This window comes from Thermobia domestica, chromosome 14, assembly GCF_964235325.1.
Source record: "Thermobia domestica chromosome 14, izTheDome1.hap1.1, whole genome shotgun sequence".
NCBI classification, from domain to species: domain Eukaryota; kingdom Metazoa; phylum Arthropoda; class Insecta; order Zygentoma; family Lepismatidae; genus Thermobia; species Thermobia domestica.
The window spans coordinates 2,635,069-2,658,911 of NC_137467.1; the positions used below are offsets into that span (position 1 = coordinate 2,635,069).

At 33.0% G+C, this 23,843-nt stretch overlaps 1 protein-coding gene across 1 annotated transcript; it reads left to right on the forward strand.

The window, feature by feature from the left end:
• Positions 1 to 2,343: 2,343 nt before the first annotated feature.
• On the forward strand, positions 2,344 to 21,590 carry LOC145670642 (uncharacterized). The gene is made up of 4 exons (XM_081739434.1): positions 2,344 to 2,536; positions 10,237 to 10,671; positions 11,514 to 11,690; positions 21,441 to 21,590. Exons 1-4 carry the CDS (start codon positions 2,453 to 2,455, stop codon positions 21,588 to 21,590), a joined length of 846 nt encoding a protein of 281 aa, XP_081595560.1. The 5' UTR covers positions 2,344 to 2,452.
• The last annotated feature ends 2,253 nt before the right edge of the window (positions 21,591 to 23,843 follow it).

Genomic DNA, 23,843 nt, shown 5'->3' on the forward strand with positions numbered 1-23,843 from the left:
TTAAATAAATTTCCGTTTTTGATAAGTACTGTCCGTAATGTCACTGCTACGATCATTAACGAAATACTAAATTAAGAAAATAATCGTCTATTTAAGAAAATATCGGTCACTCCCATAGAGTTTCTTTGGTACACATTTTATAAATTTAACTAATAATTCGTTTATCAACCAACACTATACAATATAGGAGACCCACAGAACACCTTTGTATGCATGGTGGATCTTCTTGAGTTGCGACGTTCACTGTTCATACTGGTTCGCCATCATACTCTGCCACTTCCCACTCACCTGTGATTGGCTGGAAAAATGTCCACTCGGTAACAGGGTCAGTCCAAATTTACTAACTTAGAAAAGATTTTCTCTTTAATGTCCTATACGTGCTTGAAAACCTACGTCGTCTCACATCTTCAAAACAAAGAACAATTGTTCAATTTAGGTATTTTTAAGAGTTATATCATCCATTAGCGCCAGACCGCCTTTTAGAAAATATAACGTAGCAGTAGAAACGGCTGATGATTGTCCAAATTAGGTAAGATTGAAAAAGCACAATGAATAAAGTATGAAAAATTCTGCTTCCTTTCCTTTTCAATTTGTTAGTTTTAACTCATTTTTCTGAGCCCAAGAAAAGACTGGTGATAAATTACATAGTAACGATGATTCCGAAATCTACTAATTAGTATCAATGGCATCATAGGTAAAGAATATATTAATTAAAAATTCCAAAGTAACGTTTCTCTTTACTGGCCTACTTTCTTCCTACTCACACAGGAATTCCATAAGATTGCTGAGGAATATCAGCATTTACAAGGGAAAAAAATATTGATCACTTCACAGTGGCAGATGAGCTTTCTTTCTTCCTTGGACCCCGCGTAGCGTAGTCGCTAACGCTTTCGCCTTGGGTGCGAGCGGTCCCGGGTTCGATTCCTTGTGGAGGCACTCGGTCGAAAAAGTGTAAAACGCTTTTTCAGGCCAGCCACCCTGAATGAGTTTTTTTTTTTGGTTTTCCTCACACCACTCAAATGCCGGGCTGGTACCAAATTTATAGGTCCCAGGCCGCTCTTTCCTTCCACCATCCTTGTTCCTTCCCTTTTCCCGGATTGTGTGCTCGCCGAGGGACGTCATCCGTCAAACGTGAAGGGCTAAATGGCCTTTTGTGCTGAAAGCCAAGAAATCTAAATCCTAATCCTAATGCTAACGATTTTTCTTTTTAGTGAAATAAAATTCTTTAATGTTCTTATTGCTCTCATTCCTTTCTTGCAATGATTCTTGGCCAGTCATTGTGCACAACAATATGCTGCCATAATGTACTCAACAAATTGTTCTTAAGTCCGAATAGGACCTACAATAGCTGATTGATTCAACCGTACAAAAATCAATCTTATGGTTTGTATTATGTTTTTGCCTCTGAGATATGATTGATAAGCGTGGTAGCATTCTAGTTTGAAGGAAAGTAATTTCAGAATAGCACTGAATGAAAACTTGCCTCACAGCTAAAGATGAGGTAATGAAGATATAATATGACGGATGACCTTATAAAGTTATACGGTACTTCATTTATTAATATATATAAATGACTTGTACTAAAACTTATTTTTATTTTTCTGTTGTAATAGGCAAATGAATTATTATTATAATACAAGAATCTTTCACTCTGTGTACATCGTTGCTCCCCAATAGTCAATGTTTTCTTAGATAATGGTTCAAGCGTAAAAGTTGTAATTCATATTATCGAGTTTGAATCCTGACCGTGTTATGTTTTATTGTCACGTGTAATTCAACTGTTAACTATTGTTAATTGCTTTGTTCTCTTTTGCATTTTTTAAATTTTCTCTAATGCAATAAAAGAAAAATAAACATAAGGAGACATTAATTTGAACTTGTAGTGTTCAAGATTGTTATGAAAGATTCACTATTATTAATGACAAAGATGAATACAAGCTTATCTACGGAGTATTCATTAAGTGAATAAGTTCGTTTGCATACAACAAATTATCTTAAAACAAAAATACTACTATTATAGGCTTTCTTTCACAAATCAAGGTATGATATAAGCTAGGTTGCTACCAGTTTTGAAAATGATCTTGATATTAACTTTAACCTAAGAAGCAATGAATATTCGTTTCAAAACTTTTTCAAAGGTAAGCATTTATAAAACGCTTTTTTGTTAAGACCTTTCCATGCATTTATTGAATTTTTTCTCTACCTTTCTACTATCAACAAAATTTCTGGTCATATGTGCTATTTGTTTGTGATTTGTCATTTTAAATCAGTAAATTATATATAAAGTTTAAGACAAAGCTTTATTTTTTCTAACATGTTCCTCATCTTTTATTATCTAGGCAATCGGTGGTCTGCAGCAAGGTATATTAGACAGACCTGCATGATTGAAATTTCTCTGCAGTGCGTGTGGAGTGACTAATCGTTTCTGCTTTCGACAGTATAATATATCTATATGTATTCCTATCATTTGATCTCACTAATTTTCATTATTCATGGAATGTTAATAAAAAATGTAGCAGCAGCTCGTTGTAGACGCGTAAGTCTTATTTCATTCTAATATATATTAAGTAATGACATTGGGCTTTACAGTAAATTGACTGAAAAGCTATTCACAAAATTATTCTAACAGCAAAATGTAACACTTTGAGTCCATTTTTGTTCAACTAATCCTTTTGTATCTTAAACCACTCTTGATTTCAAAGCCTCAATTATATTTAATATGCAGCCATAATGCATATTGTCATAGCTTTGATAATTTGCATAGTCTCGATTTATAAAGATGCTTTTACTTGCCGAACAACTTACCGGATTTGAAATCTTAGGAAAAACTGAGAATTTCAAAATGTGTGATGCTTGGAATGCAAACTTTACATACGATGATAATATACATTTAAGGTATTATTTGTGGAAATCGAACACAGAGGGTGTTATTTAAAAGTTTCAATTATTATAATATGTCTATATCTCGGAACTACAGGATATTTGCGTTTTCCGTGCTCACACACATAATAATAATAAATCTTTTAAATACACACACTTAATTTACTGCCTGCTATATGAGTCGAGTACTTTGCTCTGAAACAAGTTGAGTTTTACAAGGTTCATTAGAGAAATGGAACAGAAGATTTGATTGAGATATCAGATATTCAGGAAATTCACTTTCTGTTTATTCCCAGATGTTTAGGTTTCCACACATTTTCGTTCAGTAGTGTCAACAGATATAAACATTACATCATTCTAAATATCGTTTGGGACAATTTTCAGAATAAACAGGGCCACTGATTTCAACAATCATGGGCTCAACAATCTTCATATTTCTTTGAAACTTTTTACAAGCTATAATGTATGCAGAATTATCGCAGTTAGTGTTGGCACGTGATGGCTCGGTTGTTGTACAATTATCCTAGTATGTTCTCCTTGGCTACAATTTGCACAAACAGTAACTAGTGCATATCGCGATGTACTTTTGTAGCAAAAGGGACAAGAAATGCAGGGTGAAGTTGCCAGTATATAATATATATGCTTTTACAAATTCTGAGGCTGTAAAGAAGCTGTAAGTGAGAATCAGTAACTGAATTGAAAACAAAATCATTCGAGGTATTCCCTATTAGATGTTTGTGTTATAGTTAAAATTTAATTTCATCATACACTCTCAGAAGATATTAAAATAAATTATTTGTCATCTCACATTCAGTACATGGTGGGTTTTCACGGCGATGTAAAATTGTTCAATTTAGTGTCATTCAATACATCCATGTGCTACAGCCGACCCTCGGGCCGGTTGCGGACCACGGAACTCTTTCGTATGGGCCGCCTGATCCGTTATTGGAAATGCATTTCTTACGTATCATCTTAATTTGAATTCAGCTTTTCTTGGATGATTGATGTCCATTTTGCAATTTCCCTTCGCGTTGGAAGATGTAATTTAGCACTGAACATTGAGAGACTAGCTCAAAACATGAAGGATAAAGTTTTTCTCTAAAACGGTAAGTGAATAATTATTCCAATCTTTTTTTCCAGTAAGTAAATATTTTGGTTACCATTATAGTATTACACCTGTTCCTGTGGTGTTACTATACGATTAACAACTTTCCCTATTGAATATAGCTATTCAATTATTGTCAAAATGTTATTAATTTTCTTGTACAACTCTGGTTATCAGTAGGTACTTTGATTGGCCAATCCTCTATTCCAATTGTCACACGCCTGGTTTAGCAAATACTGATATGGTGCTAAAGATACTCTGATTTTTTTTTTCAATATACGGTTTTCTAATCTGAAGGATGTTTTGGACTTTTGTTTTCCTTTGAACATTTTGTGTTTTTCCACTTTGGTGTTTAATACTTTTTAGAAGGAACATCCAGCCTGAGAAATGTGAATATTATTTATTATCAACAAACACTAAGTATTCTCTGGATTTAATTTCTGCGGTCGTTTTAATTTTTAATATTTTGACTGATACATCTTTCCTTAGAACTCGTTTTCTTCATCGTCTTAAATCTAACGTTAACCTATGCCAATATTCTCTTTTAAAAAATATAATTTACTTGCTGGGAGCTTATTTAACCCCATTAGTGCCTTGATGTAACTCTCCTTTGTTTTTTTCCGTAGTGTCCTTTAGGCCGAAACTTATATATTATTACATTAAATATATTATGTCGGTATCTTCGTTGAATCTTAAAGCTCTTCTTTGAATCTTGGGCCAAGAGCGTGTTAAATTTCTTTATAAAATTGGACCAAAATATATGGTTCACTACCAAGGTAATACCGAAGTTTTGATTGTCATATAGGGTAAAGGAGCTCTTTAGTAATGGAAAGAATGCTACGTGTGTAACTTTTCACCATAAATGCGAAGTGAGAGTACTTTAAAATGATTGTGATATTAAATTAATGTAAATTGTTAACTCCAATTCAGAAGGTATAAAATAGTGGAGTAAATAACCACTGAATACTTGATGAAATAACCAGTGGAAAGAACAGCCAATAAAAAACTATTCCATTTATTTATTTCCATTAAATTTCCTAATTTCGCGATATTTTGGTACTTCACATGTTTCTCAACATAAGCCATAAGTCACAAGGATACAGCAGCTGAAAAGACCCTACATATCTTTTAGTAAACTAATCTTTTTATTCCAATATGACTGTTTTTAAATAAATTTATTCCCATTTTATAACTCATCAATAATTAACTATGAGGTGGTTATTTGATAAAATAGAATTAAATTATTAGGTACCTTTGTGGTCAAACGAGGGAACTGTAGTACATTCTTGCTTATAAGTAATACATTAGAAATGTAACAAGAAATGAAGAAAGAATATTGGTGCCGAAATGAGGAATTCAACAAATGGGTGAGAAAGCCAGGAATCAAACTGAATGACACTTGAAACAGAAACAAAGCGAATTAAGAATGTAAATCACGAACTTCGAGTGGGTTTATATTATCAATTTTACACGTTTCCCATTTAATGTCGGTAAACATGTTCAAGTATTGTTTTCTGTAACCCAAACGGCTATACATGTTGCCAATCGTTGTCCTACACCGCGCTTAGTTCAGTCACTGCTCGTGATGATAAATTCTACTCCTGCACAAGGTTTACTCAAAGATTATACAAAGTATAGAGAGCTTGATTTTAGGTTTGAATATGAGATCCAAGGACATCCCAAACATATTAATCATGATTTAGAACCGTGTAGATATCTACAAAATGTTCATACATTTCTCCTCATAAACCACTACCAAGAAATCATTATGGAGTAGCACCATAATGTTGAGATGAACTATGTTATGTATATGGGCATAATTCCATACACATAGCTTTATATCCTTAATTTTATTGTATAGCGAGATACTTTATCTTTTGCAAAAAAATTGAATCTTCAGAACTCTTCTTATGGTGGGTCATTTATTAGACATCATCATTTGTTAGAGATAAGTACATATCATCAAGAGAAATAGTAAAAGTATGACATAATTAGTTGGCAAATGTACACTTCTTCCATGACACGGTTACGAGCAACAGACAACGCTGCTGTTAATATGTCTTACACTTGATATGTGCATTTTTTATAATGAAGTGATTATGCGCCTAGTTTCATCTTTCTAACTTGACGGGCATGTGACATACTCAATTTGTCACAAATGTCGACCGCGTGTCCCCTCTAGGTTATGAATTATAATCAAAGTGACTTGTTAGAAATTAAGTTCGAGGTTTTTACTAATTGTATTTATATTTTCACTTGAAACGATTCTTCTGTTCTTCCGATTACAAACTATACTTTCAGGAATAGATTTTATCCAACATCTATCGCTGCACTTTACCGCGGATAATATTTTTCATCCCAACTTGCCAACAGAACCGTAAGTGAATCAAAGGGAGAAGCATATAGGCCTATACTGTTGGCTTAAACTTCTTCGATCTTACATTGTGCGTGGGCCTTTGGTATGTGTTCCGGGATAGATCCCCTGTAGGAAATTCTTTTGAACTTTTAACTGTGCTGGATATTTCTGTGTTCGTGCCTTGTTCGCAAAGGTTAACGCAAAACGATAAAGGAACTCACAATCGCGATAATTTCTGAAATCAAGTTCCCGAGAGGCGTTTGGTAAATCAGTAGACTTTACAATAAAAGAATTACATAATGGATTCGTGTACTGATATTTATTTTAACATTATCTGAATTGTATATAAACAAAATCTATGCTCTTTCTCATATGCGTTCTAATTTTCGTCCGCTAAAAACGCTTTTGTAACAAGATTGGAAGCGCTTAAAATCGGACGAGGCACTGAAGGATATAGGGAAGGTCTGGCTGCTATTGCAGGCAGAATAATTCACAGGTACAGGCAACAGGGGATTCTTCGATCGTGAATCGGTATAATTGTTATACTCACGGAATATATTTTCATTTATGGGATAAAACTGTAAACGTCGTATCTTTCTGTTGTGGAAGAATAATTCAAAATTGAGTCGTCACTCATATTAAAATTGAGTCGTTTTCGCAAAGGTAGCGAAAAAAAATCTTAATATACTGCATTTCAATAAGTCAATTATGAAGTTCGGGTTAACCTGATAACATGATAACTTGATATCACATTTCTACTATACCGATTTCAACCTTTACTAATTCAAATGAGCCAGGCGGATAAGAGGAAATATACATTATATGGTGTGAAAATCTAATAATCTTATTGCAGTTTATTCTGGAAAATTATTGTTCTGGCCTATAAGGTAGGCCTATTATTTCCCTTGCCTACCTCTAATTCGTTATGTATTTGAAGCCAGACAGCAGAACTGTTTCGAAATTATGAAGAAACTCAGAAGCTCACCTTCACTAAAATCTTTTAAATTATACAAGAGTTTGCAGACATGACAGACAAAACATGTACAAATGCCAACTTCGTGGAATGATAAGATTTTTCTACACTTGCTTCAACTGTAACTAGTGATTCTACGATTCATAGAAGATGGATAATTTTTTTGTACATTTTACTTTTCGGTTGTATTGCATAATTTCAAACCCTCATGCATTACAAAGTTCCACATAATTTATAAATGTCGGAGACATTTAGGATTTTTTGCGGGGCATTGTTCCACTGATTAGTGGAAAGGAAGATATCTCATTTACTAATGACTGATTAATTCACCAAGAAACTGAATTTTTGGCGAAACTTCACAGAACATATATACCGTTTTTTATCAAAATGGATTTTTTTAAACAAAACTTATTTACGCTTCATTGTTTCTCCAAATGACATAAAAGTGACGCCAACCTTACTATTTTTGTTGCTCTCGTTTCATAAGTTGAATTATGTCATGTAGAAGCTATTTCACAAATTTTTATTTTTAATATTTAAAAACAATTAAAAAATATTCCCGGAAGCTTTTGTAAGAAGAAAATTTACAACCGAGACCAAACCAGACACTTTTTTGATGTTTTCAAGTGAACATGTTCATGTTACATTAGAGGATTGTCAGATGCTTTTATTTTTACAAATATAAAGGAAAACAAGTGAATGTCTGGTGAGAAAACGGAGTCCAAAAATCTTACTTTAAGGGAGTAACTTACTCCTTAGGATTTTTAAAATAACGATTAGTTTCACCACGTTTAGAGTTATAAAATAAATAAATCACATTATGAAATTTAAAACACCATCGTAACTATTTTGCGAAGAATGTTGGTCAAAAGGAGTTCTGAAAGGCATGTGTTTACCCGGAAAATACAAAGTTTCAAATTAGTGTTGTATAATGATGTGCTTTTCACATTTATTCTTCTTGAACACTGAAAAACGTTATATTTTTCTCTGATAAAATACCTGAAGCATTAGGAAAATGAACTATGATAACCACAGTAATAACCTCTGTATTTTCAAAAATTGATGTTATAAAACAAAACTGGATATCATATTGTATACTATAACATCCAGTATTGCCTTATAACACCAATGTTTGGAAATGCCGAGATTATTATTCGAAGTGTTTGACTATTAAGCAATATCTTCTTTAACTTAAATGCTCGTTAATTAGTGCTTTATTCATAAAATTTGGACAACTAATACCAAGCTTTGATGCGTTGTTTAAAGTAACATGATATATGAATTGGAGAAGAAAAGTAGCACAAATGTGCCACCAGTTTTCCCCATAGTTCGATCTCATAAAGTTCCAGTTTTTATTATATTAAAATATATTGAATTAGTACAAATTACTTGGCTCACCATTTAGTTTAAGTAATAAAATAACAAGATCAAAGACAACATTATTTTCCTGTGTTTGAGCAGCTAAGTGGCAATGTCTCAACGTCGTAACATTAATTTTCAAAAATTGTGAGAGCCTATCTAGAATTTCCACATACACACTTTGTGTAAAGAGTATACTCTAAAGGAAAAGTAATTCATATATTTATTTTAGAAACAAGGCATATCATAAATCCTCAAATTAGAAAGACACATCTCAGTATATAATCTATGTCTCAATGTGACACCAGCCCAGATACATTAGAAACAATACTTTTAAGTGAAATGTGAAAATATTTCCTGTAGCTTTTCGTTATATGGAAAGTCGATGCTGTGTTTTCTAAATTATAATATCCGAGAAAGTGACTTAAGTGTTTAAATATTAAGGTTGGAACATGGTTGTAAATCTAGATTGAGGTACATAAAGTTACTATTACATTATTATTATCATTAAATGGCTGGGGAATAGTATCGCATTGCAGTTTATTAAAATATGCAAATTTCCTTAGCTGGAGACCTGCGGCTTTAGTGAGTTCGAATACTTTCCTCAAACCTTACATTATCTAAAAAATATAATTACTTATTCTAAACAAACCATATCTACAACGGTGATATTTTAAGTTTCGATTTTAAACAAGAGATCCATTTTCTTGAACTTGTATATAACATTGACGCATGGGAGTAAGCATGGAGAGAGCGTAACAATTATATGTCAATGAAGTCTCAAATTATTCTTTCTCTATATCTTAAATTTTGTTTAACCCCTTCAGTGTGGATGGCGTATATATACGCTTTCATTTTGCTTTGGCTATTTTGTATTGCGTATGGCGAATATACTTGCCTATAATATGAGTAATGTTATCCCGACAATATTTAGCTAGCTTGCACTCAGCTGGTTTCAATTGTTGCTAAATTAAAAGAAGAAGAGGAAAAAGAAAGAAATAGAGTTTGGGTTTCGTCAAATACAGTTTTCATTCTTTGTTTTGTTTGAGACCAGACAACACAGTAATGGCTTCAAAACGATATTTCAATGATGCTGACATCAAGCAAGAGTTACTAATTAGTGATTCTGGTGTAAGTGATTTTGAAACAGATTTAGAATCAACATCCAAAGTTCCCCCCAAAAACTACACCTTTTACAGCGGTTCGCATTTGAAAATTACGCACTGAAGGGGTTAACGTGTCTTTTAAATCCCGATGGGATTTCTAAATTACCGTTCGTCATTTAATTTCAGAGGAATTACAAGCTTTGCTACAGAACGTCGGACAGCATTTATCTGTTATGAACAAGATAATTGCTTTGTTAAGATAAATCATTGGATAGATTGGCAATGCATAAAAATATCTTTGAAATGGTTGATGTACACACTGTTCTTTAAAAAATGTTGGAAGGTTTGCCAAGTCAGATTATTGAAATTATTTTGAATTTCTTAAATTGTATTAGGATGTCAGTTGGGAGATAAGATGAAAATGAAAGCGACTCATACAGTTTTCTTTAACTTACAGGGCCGTTGTTCTGGGCAATTATTTTTCCCTCCACAACCAGCCCCGATGCCTATTCCAGAACAGCAACCTCATCCTCTACAACAACCGGTCCCAGTGCCTCTTCCTCTACCACAACCACTCCCAAAACCTCAACCTCTACCACAACCGCTCCCAGTACCTCTTCCTCTACCACAACCACTTCCAAAACCTCAACCTCTACCACAACCGCTCCCTGGACCCCCTGGACAAAATCCGTTTCCAGTACTCCCACCACCAGATAATGGACCAGGACAGGGACAAATTAAGAGAATAGAGAATTTTCATGTGAAAAGCTGTGGTAAAATTCCAAATGATGTGCTTAGCCTGGTTCACTTCAGCATGCAAACTTCTCATTTCGGTGGTTACGACTTGTTTGCTCTTGCTCATCTTAACCAAACTTTGTTATCGCCAATAGCTGTAAGTATTTACATTTGCTGTAAAATTTAGCATTTATGTATGAGTTAGATTAAAAGTACCGATTTGTACACAAGTATGATACTGTTGTTGAAAATTGAAACGTTTAACAGGAGTAAAGTAAACCTGTTCCTTATATATATATATATATATATATATATATATATATATATATATATATATATATATATATATATATATATATCTTACATAATATTTATAATAATGAACAATAGTCTTAACTGTGAACAATTGTTAACGTCTGAATGGTTCACTTGCTGCAATCAGCCACAGACCGTTGTGTCACCGTTGAACAAATCATAGAATAATTTCTGACCGCTATTTGTAAATTTGACAACATTTTGTAGCCGTTTTCAGAGCAAGTTTAAAGCAAAATTTATAGCATTCGCTATTACTTTCCAGGACTCGTTTCAGAATCCGATGTGAATTTCAGAATGCATCATATGCATTCGTTACTCAATAAAGAGTACTTGGGCAGTGGTGAGCCATAATGCTATATCACCTTCAGCTAATCGTATGCACCGGCTACGTGGATTCCGAACCGGAGTCAAACTTTTTAAGAAGAATGAAGAATTTGTATATTGAATGAGCAATACACGGATGCTTGCATGCTTGTGTACTGAAGTAGGACTTTGTGTGTACGTTTAAGACATGAGGTAGGGTATTCATTTAACTATATATACGCAATGAGATAAATACAGAAGATAGATTACATGGCCAGATGTATAAACATATAGAAAGTTAGATATTGATATATAGATATATATGCACTCATGTGATCGTTGAAGTAATAGAATTATTAACACTTCAATTATTCGTTTCAGGCAATATGGAAAGCATATGTGAAAAGGGGAGGAAAGTGGATACCCATTGATTGTAGTGCTCTACAAACGTGTTACATTCCCGATGTGTGTGAGATTCTAGACATGTGGGCTCAAAAATTAAGTTGTCAAGTATATTTAGATTGCCAGATGATTTCATGTGGATGCCCTTTACACCAGGTATGATTTCTGACATTAGTGTATATTTTTTTAAGTATATGTATATAAAACTTGTGATTTTTTGGAACATGATACATTGTCGTCAGCCATAAATATTAATTGATCGCTGACACATGAGCTCCAGATAATTTAATATTGAGTTTGGTACTTGTTTATTCTCAGATTGTTATTATTAGAAGGTAAATAGTTGTTAACTTTACATACTCTATGAGAGCTGGTTTACTTAGATTGCATTTACGATGCATATTGCTTAATATTGATGAGAAAATTTTACGGTAGTAAGACAATGTGTTATGAATTTTATTCAAGTATTTGTAATTGTTGATACTTTTGTAATGAAATATAATAGTAAACTGATATAGTGAGTTTGGGTGATTCCGGACAGTTGCTGAATTCCGACATCCGAAGCCTACGTTAATACTGTTCTTCTCATGTGTAATGTGGAGACTTGTTGTGATGCCTCCTTGAAGCACCGTACCTTCCGACAGTTCAGTGCTGAGTAGGAAGTGCAAAGAGTGTTATACGTAGTTTCGACGGTGGGGGAAAAGAAGAAGAAACTGGAAAGTTCATGCACGTTTTTCAACCTGATATAACTTTTTCGTGGAATATGTTATGGTTTTACACAGAAGTGGTGGTCAGCAAATGCTTAAGTAGGACATTTATCGAAGCGAAAACCCTACTTTACTCGTTGCATATTCGAAGAATTATTTTACTTTGCTAGTACCTGTTCAACTCGTGTTCAAGTGTACAGTGCTCAAAGCGGGCGAATCCGCACGTTTAGGGAAGGGAAATTTGGACACGTTCATTACGTTAAGTTGAATCCGGACAATGTGATTAATGAACTATGAGGATTCAGAACACTCCCCGCTCGTTTGGTGTTCACGTTAATGAGGGTGAAATAGTACGTAAGGTATATTGCTTATATCTAGCGTCTATTCATTTTTTCCATAAATGGACTCCGAGGAATCACCAAAAAATATTGAAAATTATCTAAGAATCTACAAACACAACAAAGTTACAAAATTCTTAAGGTGCTCAAAAATTCTACCCTACTGAATGGCTACATCATCTGGTATATTCCCATTTGATCCGCAACAAGTTCAGGAACATGAATTTCTTTTAACCAATGAACATAATCCACCAGTAGCAGGAAATAAATCCTCTTCTGTGTCATCAGACTCATCCTCAACTCAGACTCAATCGCCTTCAGAGTCCTCAGTTAAACAGTTCATTTCTTTTCCTGCTGTTGTTTCTTCCAAACCCACATCCTAAAGCCCGGGCGTTGCTAAAAGATTAAGTGTTAAGAATTGCAGTTTGTTTCAAATTGTTTCACAAGCACAATCGAAAGTATGGATGAAAAAGACTGTGGATTTTGTGGGAAGGATTATTATGCACCATCATCAAGCAAATACGGTTCCTGGATGCCCTGTACTGTCTGTAAAATCTGGTTTCATGAAAGATGTGTAAGATTTGATAAGGAACTGTATTATTTCTGTGGATAATGAGACTGAATTATGACTAATGCTTCACGAAACTGGCAGACGGCATTAACGCAAAAAAGTAAATGCTAGTCTCAGTACACACATATATATATTTTACTAATAATCTAGTTGTTACTTGCAGAAGATAACAGTAGAATTTAGTTCTAATAGAAACAAATGTGATTACTATGTTTAATGATTGAACGCTATAGTGATAGTTACACTACTGTGCATTTACCTTACAATTTCAAGAGTAAAGAAATTAGCATAGAAATTATGTTCGTAATTTGTATGTATTTATCATGTATTTCAATTTATATTCTGTACTTATCGTCTTAGAATGTTAGAGTACACAGGTAGTAAGCTAAAATATGCCTATCATGTATATATCTTCTTTCAAAGTTCAGTGTCCTGAATCGCCAACCTACTGTCCGGATTCATCCTTCCAAATTTGCAAATCAAAGATTTTGTCAACTTTCAGAAAATTATTTTTTATTTCTTAACATGCCATTCCAGGAAAATTATTTCAGTTGTACATGCATACCAACATATCCTTAAATAATATGACGAAGTATTCGATGTTTTCGTTTAGCATCGTAGTTGTAAAAATTAAGAAACATCAGAACTGTCCGGATTCACCCAAACTTACTTTGTATGATACTAGAGTGCGCATCACAATGTGTGAAATCAAATTATATTTCAAGTTTAACGAGCCACTTATACACAGAGGATATGAGAGACGGTAATATTGATAACAAATGAATTAGCGGAATGAAGAAAGTAGCACATTAATGGATGAATTCTTAGAATACTCTCACCCAATGTGTTTGTTAAACAGAAATTTTACATAGCACTAGGTGAAGAACCAAAAAATGCCGCCAGAAGTATGACAGTATCAGAATTTTTTTTTCGGAATGGTGATACTCGATTATAATGATACTTGATAATTGAATCATACAATAATTAGTTAAGTACTAACACCATTTTTATTAATACGAACCTTATTAATTAATAAATCAGTGCAATTGCAAATCTTGAACATAGAAACTTCCTCACTTGAGTGTTGTTCTTAGTATATCCGTTTAGCTATACTAGTTATTTAATTTAAAAGTCATTAATCAATGGATATTATCATTTGCCATAGAGATTAATATCACAATGCAAGACTTGCACTTTGATCACTTTCGGCAAAAATTACAATCATTAGTATATAATTTCATTCACATCATACATATAAGAACCAAACATACCAAAAAAATTTCATTATCGTATCTTAATACCTTTATGGTGATAATTAAAACTTTAGGATACCTCTTCGTATATGGCCAAACAGTACTTCCGTTTCTAGATGAAATTGATGCCGAGATCTGCAATGAGGTATGAATACAAACATTCGAATTGCAGTTTTGGTTTTGAACAAACACTAGCTACCTAAGCCTCTTTTGCAACAAATAATTACCAATGGTTTGTGCTGAATAAAACGTCCAATTTATTCTCAGTTATTCTAATTGTAGGCAAGTCTGAGAAACAATAAGTATCATGTTTAGAAAACAGTTGTAAATACTCTCACTTTATCTAACAAAGTTCTTTTAGTCCTTGTTCGTACAAGATTATTTTAAATCCTTTTTTATCACATCTATATTTTAACCTCTCCCTACTTAATACAAATAAATAAATATCATTACATTTTTCCTGAATTTTATCCATACATGGCATCTATTAGCGGACTACTAAACCAACGCTAAAAGCAATAAACTCAGTAAAAAAAACAAGTTTCCTCTGAGTATTTAGAAAAAAAAATCATGCTACGGCCTAAAATTTCTGCTTTAATTCCCGAATACTGCAGTTGTTAATGACCTACTTTGTTACGAAATTCAAAAAATAATTGTAATACATTTTCGCAAATCCGTGCTCGTATAAGAAACAACCTCAAATGTATACTGTTCCTCATAGAATTCTGATTAAATATGAATTATGTCATACAATATTTAGTGTTTCAATTGAAATATTTGTGTTTAAACTATTACCAGAGTTTTATAAATTGTTTTTGAGGAAATTGTCAAAAAATACTACCAATATTAAATTAATTCTTGTAGAAAATTTTATGGAACTAACTTAAAACTTATTGCCTTAATAACGAATTTTATGCAAAGTCATTAGACTTGTTTTCTTAAATAAAACAACAGTAAAAAATATTCACTCTCAAGGAAAAACTTCACGTTTTATGTTCCTTCCGAAAAGTAACTTACACCACATGATAGGATTGGTAACAACATATATATATATATATATATATATATATATATATATATATATATATATATATATATATATATATATATATATATATATATTTGAAGTATTGTAGTAATTGTTACAGGTGTTTATATAAAAATACCAATACATATAACCCCCTTGAGAAAACTACCATTTTCTTGTTAGTACAATGAAATCTTATTAAATTCCTCTAGGGAATCTTGAGGAAAACTTAAGTTTAAGATTTGTTGCGGATGTGTTTGAGGGTTTGACCTTTAGGAGAATGAATATGTTCACATTCGACTAACGAATCGGCAAACATATACTCTAAACCAACTTTCTGCATTTAGTGGTCATGGAACGTGTAAAGCCATCAAAATCACGAGTAAAGTATTTTTACGGTCAATATAGTTGACTTTGCCCCTATAATCTCTGGAAAGTAAAGAATGTAAAAGTGTAATGGTCTAAATTGTGTAATGCTTCCAAATCAAATATAACTAACTAACTCTATGGCCTATGGAACCCGGAGGTTCAGTACCGCGTTCACAAAAGCTCTCCACTGACTTCTATCCTTAGCTAATTGCATCCAGTTTCTACTTTGTATTCCTATCTCTGCGAGATCCATCTTAATATTGTCCTCCCATCTGCGCCTAGGTCTTCCTAATGGTCGTTTTCCTATGGGTCTACCAGTCAAGACTTTGAAAGCGTTTCTACTTTCTTCCATTCTAGCTACATGACCTGCCCACCTAAGCCTCCTAGACTTGACGACCCTAACAATGTTGGGTAAACCGTATAAACTATGTAGTTCCTCGTTATGAAGCTTCCGCCATTCCCCATTCTCGTTCCTCTTGGGTCCGAATATTCTTCTCAGGATCCTGTTCTCAAATACTTTCAGTCTATGTTCTTCCCTCAGAGTAAGCGACCATGTTTCACAACCATATAGAACAACAGGCATGATTATCGTTTTATATATTTTAAGCTTCAAATTCCTCGACAGAATTCGCGACGACAAGAGATTTTGAACCGAATAGTAACACGAATTCCCTGCTTTTAGTAGACATTTAATTTCTTCGTGAATATGATTTTCGTCTGTTAATATTGATCCTATTAATATTAATCCAAATGAAATATGCAACACTAAATCTGGCATTGCAATATGTATACTCTTTTCAATCCGCGAAAGACTCAACCCTTTATTGGACTCAGTTCAACTAATCATTACATTACATCACGTTCATAGTCTCAAATTAGTGAAAACCACCTCCATAAAATGATTTTTAAACTATATTAAAGATATTGAGCTGATTGTTTAGATTCACCAAAAGAAAAGGATAATGTAAATATCGTAAATGGCACGGGATCTGTAAGGGACATTTTTTAATAAAGAAAAGTCATTAGTTGCCTAAGCATCATATGCAAATTAGCATTTATTTCTTTGGATTCGTAGGTTCCTAAAATATTTTACAATATCCTGATTGGAACCTGTATAATTCCCAACATTGAGATTACTCAGTATAATGATAGAGATACTACTTTTAGAAAATAATTGGTCGAATTATGAGATTAGAAATATGCAGAGAAATGTGCGTATATATTCTGGAATATGGAAGCGCTAATTTTCCAGTTGACCATGACCAGTGTTATTAGAACTAAGAATAATGACCATAGAAATATGAATAGGAAATCACACCTACGTTAATTTTGTATGCCAATTTTTGATAACCAAACATATATTCAAAGGCAAAACAGCAATACTAAGAGTATTCAAACATTTACTATTGCTGTTTTGCCTTACAGACAATGAAAATGAAATGAAATGAAATTTTGAGTTTTACGTCCCACGGTTATGCCGGTTAGGCTAAAGGAGACGGTGATAATGAGTAATGAATGAAATGGTGGAATGAAGAAAGTGGGAATAAACGGGAGAACCCCGAGAAAACCCACGCACACGGTGTTTGTCCACCACAAAGTTCATTTGGCGGGAGCAGTGTTTGAACCCGAGACCCCTAGCACCAGAGGTGAACGCTCTACCACTGAGCCACCGTTACAGACAATGAAAAAAGTATCATTCCCATTGTTTTCTTCATACTTTATAGAAACACATTAATTGTCCTTGTCTGGCTATTATATTTAGTGCAAAAAATATTTTAAACATATATACGCAATTAACGTGTTTTTTAGTAAAAATATTATCTGCTTGCAAACTTACGACTACAGTCGAAATATTTTCTCTTTGTAATTCCGGAAGGTTGAAATAAATCTATGTCAAAAATTAGATCTGGTGTAGTTAAAGTTTGGAAGTTAATTATTTCTTTCCTCAAGTAGTTATAAGTACCATTGTCCATATTTATAAATTTTATAAGCTATATCACATTTGTTCAAAATTAGCATTCGTCTGTAACTATAACGGAAGTTGCAATTTGAGGCAGTCTTCTTTGTTCATAAATTGGCGATCGATTTCTCTTGCAACTTGAATAATATTTCAAGGAATTATTATCATTGAATATCATAATTGCTTGTAGTTTCTTTGCTGGTTTTTTGCTTGTCTTCGGATCATACGATTTCCCACTTCTGAACGTTTTCGTATTTAGAGATTCCATATATCATTTCCATTGTTAGTTTATGTAGCTTTAACCAGTTAGTAATTGTGGGGAGCTGATATCCCTAGAAGTGAATTGTTTAAAAGTACCAGTAAATAAACATATTACTTCCAGAAATTGTGATTGCTAGTTACGGTTAAGCTTTGCCTTTTCGAAGCTGTTTGGAATGTGAATCAGTGCTTGCAATTTAACATGCAGATATAAAGTTCGTTACAACTTGCCGTAGTATTATTTAATAATACAACTTTACGTTGAATTGTCAATGCTGTTGTCCCGATGAAGTCACACAGCATATCGAGGTTCCGATATTTGCAAGGTGGAAAATGTCAGGACTATTATTGACTATAAGGTGAATTTGTGTGTAATATCTCTATTGGCTACTCTGAGTACGGATGCTCGGGGTGTATCAGTGGGTTGTGAAATATAATGAATATTGTTCGCATGAATTCAGACCAGAGAATTAACAATGATGAGCAATGTGAACCAACAATCAGTATTCTGTTAACTGTAAGAATCTCCATTAAGTTTAGTTTACGTAATTATTAGCTACAATGTAATCGTACAAGGAAAATATCAAGATGCTTACCTCATCTGATGCAAGCATCACTTGGAAGAAAGTTATTTTAACACGTTTCTATTATCTTTATTTCTGTTGTCACAACATCTCGGAAATCTATGGAAAATGAATCCCCTCTCATTTCAACGCAGACTGAAATCACTTGATCTATCGATACAGTGACCAAACCTCCACTGTTTGTTTTATCATTAGACCTTTATTTTTCAAAATCTCTCGTATTTTTCATAGTAGTAATTTCAAATTAGTGCATCTAGTTATCACTCAAAATGCGTTGTTTTAATCAAGTCGCGTATGGGTAATCTTTTAAAGAAACTTCTCTATTTTTGGGAATCTGAAACAATCTTCCATTCTCAAGACACATTTAATTTCATTGCGTTGTGATGCTGTGAAGAACAAAGTGGTAAATGGTGAGTAAATACCAATTAGCTTAAGAAGAAATGTTCATCCTAAACGTTATTGTTTTAAAATATGTATATTATTCAATGAAACACTATCGGCTTGGTAAACAGCTTGAGGAATTGAATCACCTTGTCTCAAATCATTCGGAGGTAATTTTGTCTTTCTTGTGAATACACTTTTATGATGCACCAAGTTTTCAATATAGATATATAACAAATACATTGATATTTGTTTTGCTGTGACCGTAGTCATTTACATAACAACAGTTTACTTAACAATGTATTATAATGTCTAGGTGGTAGCTGAGAACTGTTATGGGGGTTTCCTTTCCTCCTATAACACAATCTGTTCATTGTTCATTCCAGTTGTTGAAGTGTGTGAAATGAATTAGTGAATTTCCCAATTAAAATTGAGACATCTGTGTTTATTGAGAGTTATTAAATGCAACTGCCCGCACAGCCTTTTTAAAATTGACAATATGATTAGTAAAGAATTGACTTGTATTAATATAATGGGATGTTTGAAATTAATGATCGTAATCATACGCACATTTCTACTAAATACTATTAATTTATTTTTTGCCATTTTATACCTTTTTACTGTCTGCTTTTTTCCCTCTATGACGTGACATGTATCTCCAGATACCCACGTAATTTCTTTCATGTAATCAGACAACCAGAACATTCCTAATCCTCTTCATTCCATATGTTTAATAGGGAGCACGATACTTATCTAAGAATTCTAGAACTCAGGTCTATCGCGCTCTTCCTTTGTTGCATGCTCTGCTCTAATCTTTTTCGGTGGGAGGGTAGATCGGTGTCGACGTTATCTGTGGTTCCATTCCTAAATGAAGATAAAAGAACACTGAAAGATTACTTTCAAGGTGTTGAGCACAAATGTCTTTTCAGTTTCATCCGGTTGAAAGTGCGAGTAACAAAAAACATTACATAACATTACATATTCGCCGTGTCCTGCAAGATACCTATAGACGAAAAACAAGGAGAGAATTACGAAGTTCATTTCATAACTTCGGGAAACAACTTTTGACTTAATATTTTCACCGCTTATGGTAACTTTTCTTGCACTGGTGTTTTCACTTCATCATTAAATTTCGTACGGTAGACAAATCTCAGGTATATAATTAACATTTCCTTCCAAACCTCTTATTTTATTCTTGTGACAGAACTATTTGAACAAATTCTAACTGTTTTAGCACTGGTACTGATATCCATTACATTTCCTAATACGCAGTACAAAACATTGAATTCACCAATTTCTATTTTAAACATCATTCATGAGTCATTAGAAATTCTCCAAAGCTGTAGCATATAACTTACGAGATACTCCGCAAACTGTCACACGATATATGTATTACAGTTTTGCAGTTGTACAATCATGTTTGAGTGCATGAAACACGAGGCATCGGTGACGTTATGACAATAATATCACACAACATGGCAGTACAATTTACGATATAATACGCAAAGTTGCTATTATGGTTTGTTTCTATATCTTTCTTAAGCGAATGGAATACTGGATACCTGATGCTAAGTTCAAATACATTTTTTAAATTCAAACTCTGGAATGATTTTAAGCTGAACGTTTTTCTAAGATTATATCAGATTACTTCGAGTATCAACACTCAGATACAAGCTATCATGAATTTCACCGATGCAATTTCAAAGCACGAACTTGCCTTAATCTTTCATTAAAAAACAGTCAGGGTCAACTATTGTATTATGACTTCATTTTCATTTTGTATACGTACTATGTATCAAGTATTTTGCCACAAGTGCTTCGGAAATTTCTCAAAACATTAAAATATTTCATGTTTTGTAATATACTTTTTAAATACATCTATGACTTCAAGAGTATCCATGACCAAGCACTAGATTAATGGTGTGCAACATTTTAATGGTTTCTGCCCATATTCGAAGTTTAATTTTAAAGTGTGACTTGAAATTCGTCAACTTTTATTGAATATATGGTCAATCGAATTCGTCATTTCAATCCAACATGTAGCCTGTAAACTCACCATGAATAAATGATATCTACGATTCGCCTTTTCTAGCATATGTAGTAAAATACGTAATGGTACGATTTTGAAAATAGCTCAGTATCTTATTTTTGTACAGTAACAATAGTGTCCTCAAATAACTTCGGATCTCTATTTATGTGTGTATAATATGAATGACTCCTCGTTTCCCAAATTTTCGTTATTGTATAGATATGGAAGGAAGACATGAGATATTCGAATATAACTATTACGGTATATAACCATTCAGCACGTGACAGCTATTCGCAAGATTATACTTTTGCAGCGTTGATGTGCAGTGAGACCAGACGACTGTGTATATAGTTTAGTGGACGCATTTACACGGAGTAAAATTGTGATATACTTACGGTGTATAAACAAATTATTGTAATCTATTTTCAGGGATTTTACGTAATACCAACCAGAGGAACTCTTCTTGATAAATTGGATCTACCTCTAAGATTGCCAGATGGTGAAATACATGGGAAGATGTATTTCATGCAAAAGCGAGAACCAGTTTCATGTTTAGAATTTTCTATTACAATTTCTTAAATTTCTAAGGCATGATTTGTTTCGTGCACACAACAGTGTATATCTCTAGCAACTAATAAAAGTTTATAGCAAACAAATGTTTCATTATTTTAATTAGGTTCTTTGGAATGATAACACGAGTAGGACATATCATTCAACTTTCAACATTTAGTTCACAGTAAGGTTTAAAGGAACTTCATAGGGCACACTAATGTCTACCAATATATGGAAATATGCACACACATAGTATCTGCAATTTGATTATATTTACTTAAGCATTTCAATATCACAATCAATTTACGCGACGATATCATATTACCGGTAGTTTTAACTACCTTCTTATATTTATTGATTCGTTGTACTGTGCATTTGAAACATGTCTGAAAGAAATATCAATCCATCTTGTAAAATATTTGATGTTATCTGAAAATTTTGATGGAAGTTCCACGGAGTTACTATAACCATCCTCATTCGCCTGCAACATTTTCTTTTTTATCTTCATTACATTCGGCAGAAGGTCTCACAGTAAAGACAGCAAGGACAAAATTAATTCTATTATTTCTAGGAGTCAGACTTTCAAAGAAAAGTTTAAAATAAAACTTATCAAAATACGAAACATAAGTTGGCCAAATACATTATAGTCAGAGCTCGAGAGAAATTGACAAAGATTGTAGTGTCTTTAACAAATAAATTAAGGACCAGAAAGAATGTAATTCAAATGCATGTACATCAGAAATTACTAATTTTCGTGTGAATCGTGATTTCTTGTTCACATGAATTTACAGCAATCCAAAGAGGAATTATAACCAATTGGAATTCCCGTAGAGAAGATATCGTTTTCTTAGATCTAAAATATCTGTGGTAGTATGCAACGAAAGTAAAGATTGACTACACGTAGCCTTTTGCAGACTTGTGGAAAACAACAGGCATCCATATTTACTTTCGTCACATGTTCGGACATCATAGAAAGATTCTCAGGAAGCATAAATAATGTTGAACATAGAAATCAACGGAAACACTTCCGCTATATCTGAATCAAATATTGTCCTTAATGACTAAAATGGATTTGTAAGTTTCTCAAAACGTGTATTTCCTAGTGAAATAAGTGATATGCTAGTAGAAGAGATGGTTAGATGTTTATCGGAGTTAGTAGTCTCTGCAAAAGAACTATCTTTAAAGTCTATTGAGTAAAACCTGCGTGAAATAACTGTTACTCAGTTAAATTTACTGCATCTTAAGGAAGATGATAACGACTGAAAAACAAGCTTAAGTATTTATTTTTTATTTATCTGTCACCTATAACAGAGCTGTTGCTCCTTTTACAATACAATATAGAAGGATGAAATTAACAATGATTCTGTTAACCATAATAATATATAATATTTAATTATTGACATTTTCATTACAGTAAGATATAAAGTAATTTATCGCCATTTATCTTTTATCCAACTGTAATCATACAGTGTGAAAACAACTATCTTATAACCTGACAAAATTATAAAATTTATGTGATAATATTCTCAAAAATATTGTTTTTCCTTCGTATATAAACAATTTGTTAATCATAAGTGCTCCTTCCAACCAGCTTACATTACTCTGGGGAAGTAAATAGATAAACATGAAATACAAGTGTTGATTTTAACAATCTGCCTTAAATTACAAACGTACTACTATTCCATGAGTACATTTATATGATATTTAAAACCATCTAATTTGGTATGTGTCGTGTCCTATTTCGGATGTACTCCTCATAGTACATTAATTTATCACATATACGGAAATGGTGCAATATCTGCTACATATCCAGTTAGAATACAGTGTTGTCTGCATTAATTGAATAATTTCACTTGCGGTCACTTCTGTCTGGCGATCCAGAAAGTGATACTTTATGGTAATTCGTCTTATATGCAGTACCAATTATACAAACTATTCTTTTCGCCACAATATTATAACAATATGCACACATTTTGCATATCCTAGCCCTACTCCAATATAAAAACTAGGAATGAGCATGTAGAAAATCGATTCTTGACCGCTTATTTGGCCCTCTGTTGAAGATATTTGATAAACAATATTCCAAACAGGATATTTTTGGAAACGAAGATGTTTAAATACTGGAGAGAGAGAATAACAGTGAAACGTGGAAGTCACAGGTCATTTAAGATTTATACCTGAGGAAAAGTACTTTCACTAGATAGAGATGATTCAACATAAGTTTGCATATTCATCTGTGAAACATTTGTTTTCTGTTGTGATTCAAAATGTGTCAGCGTC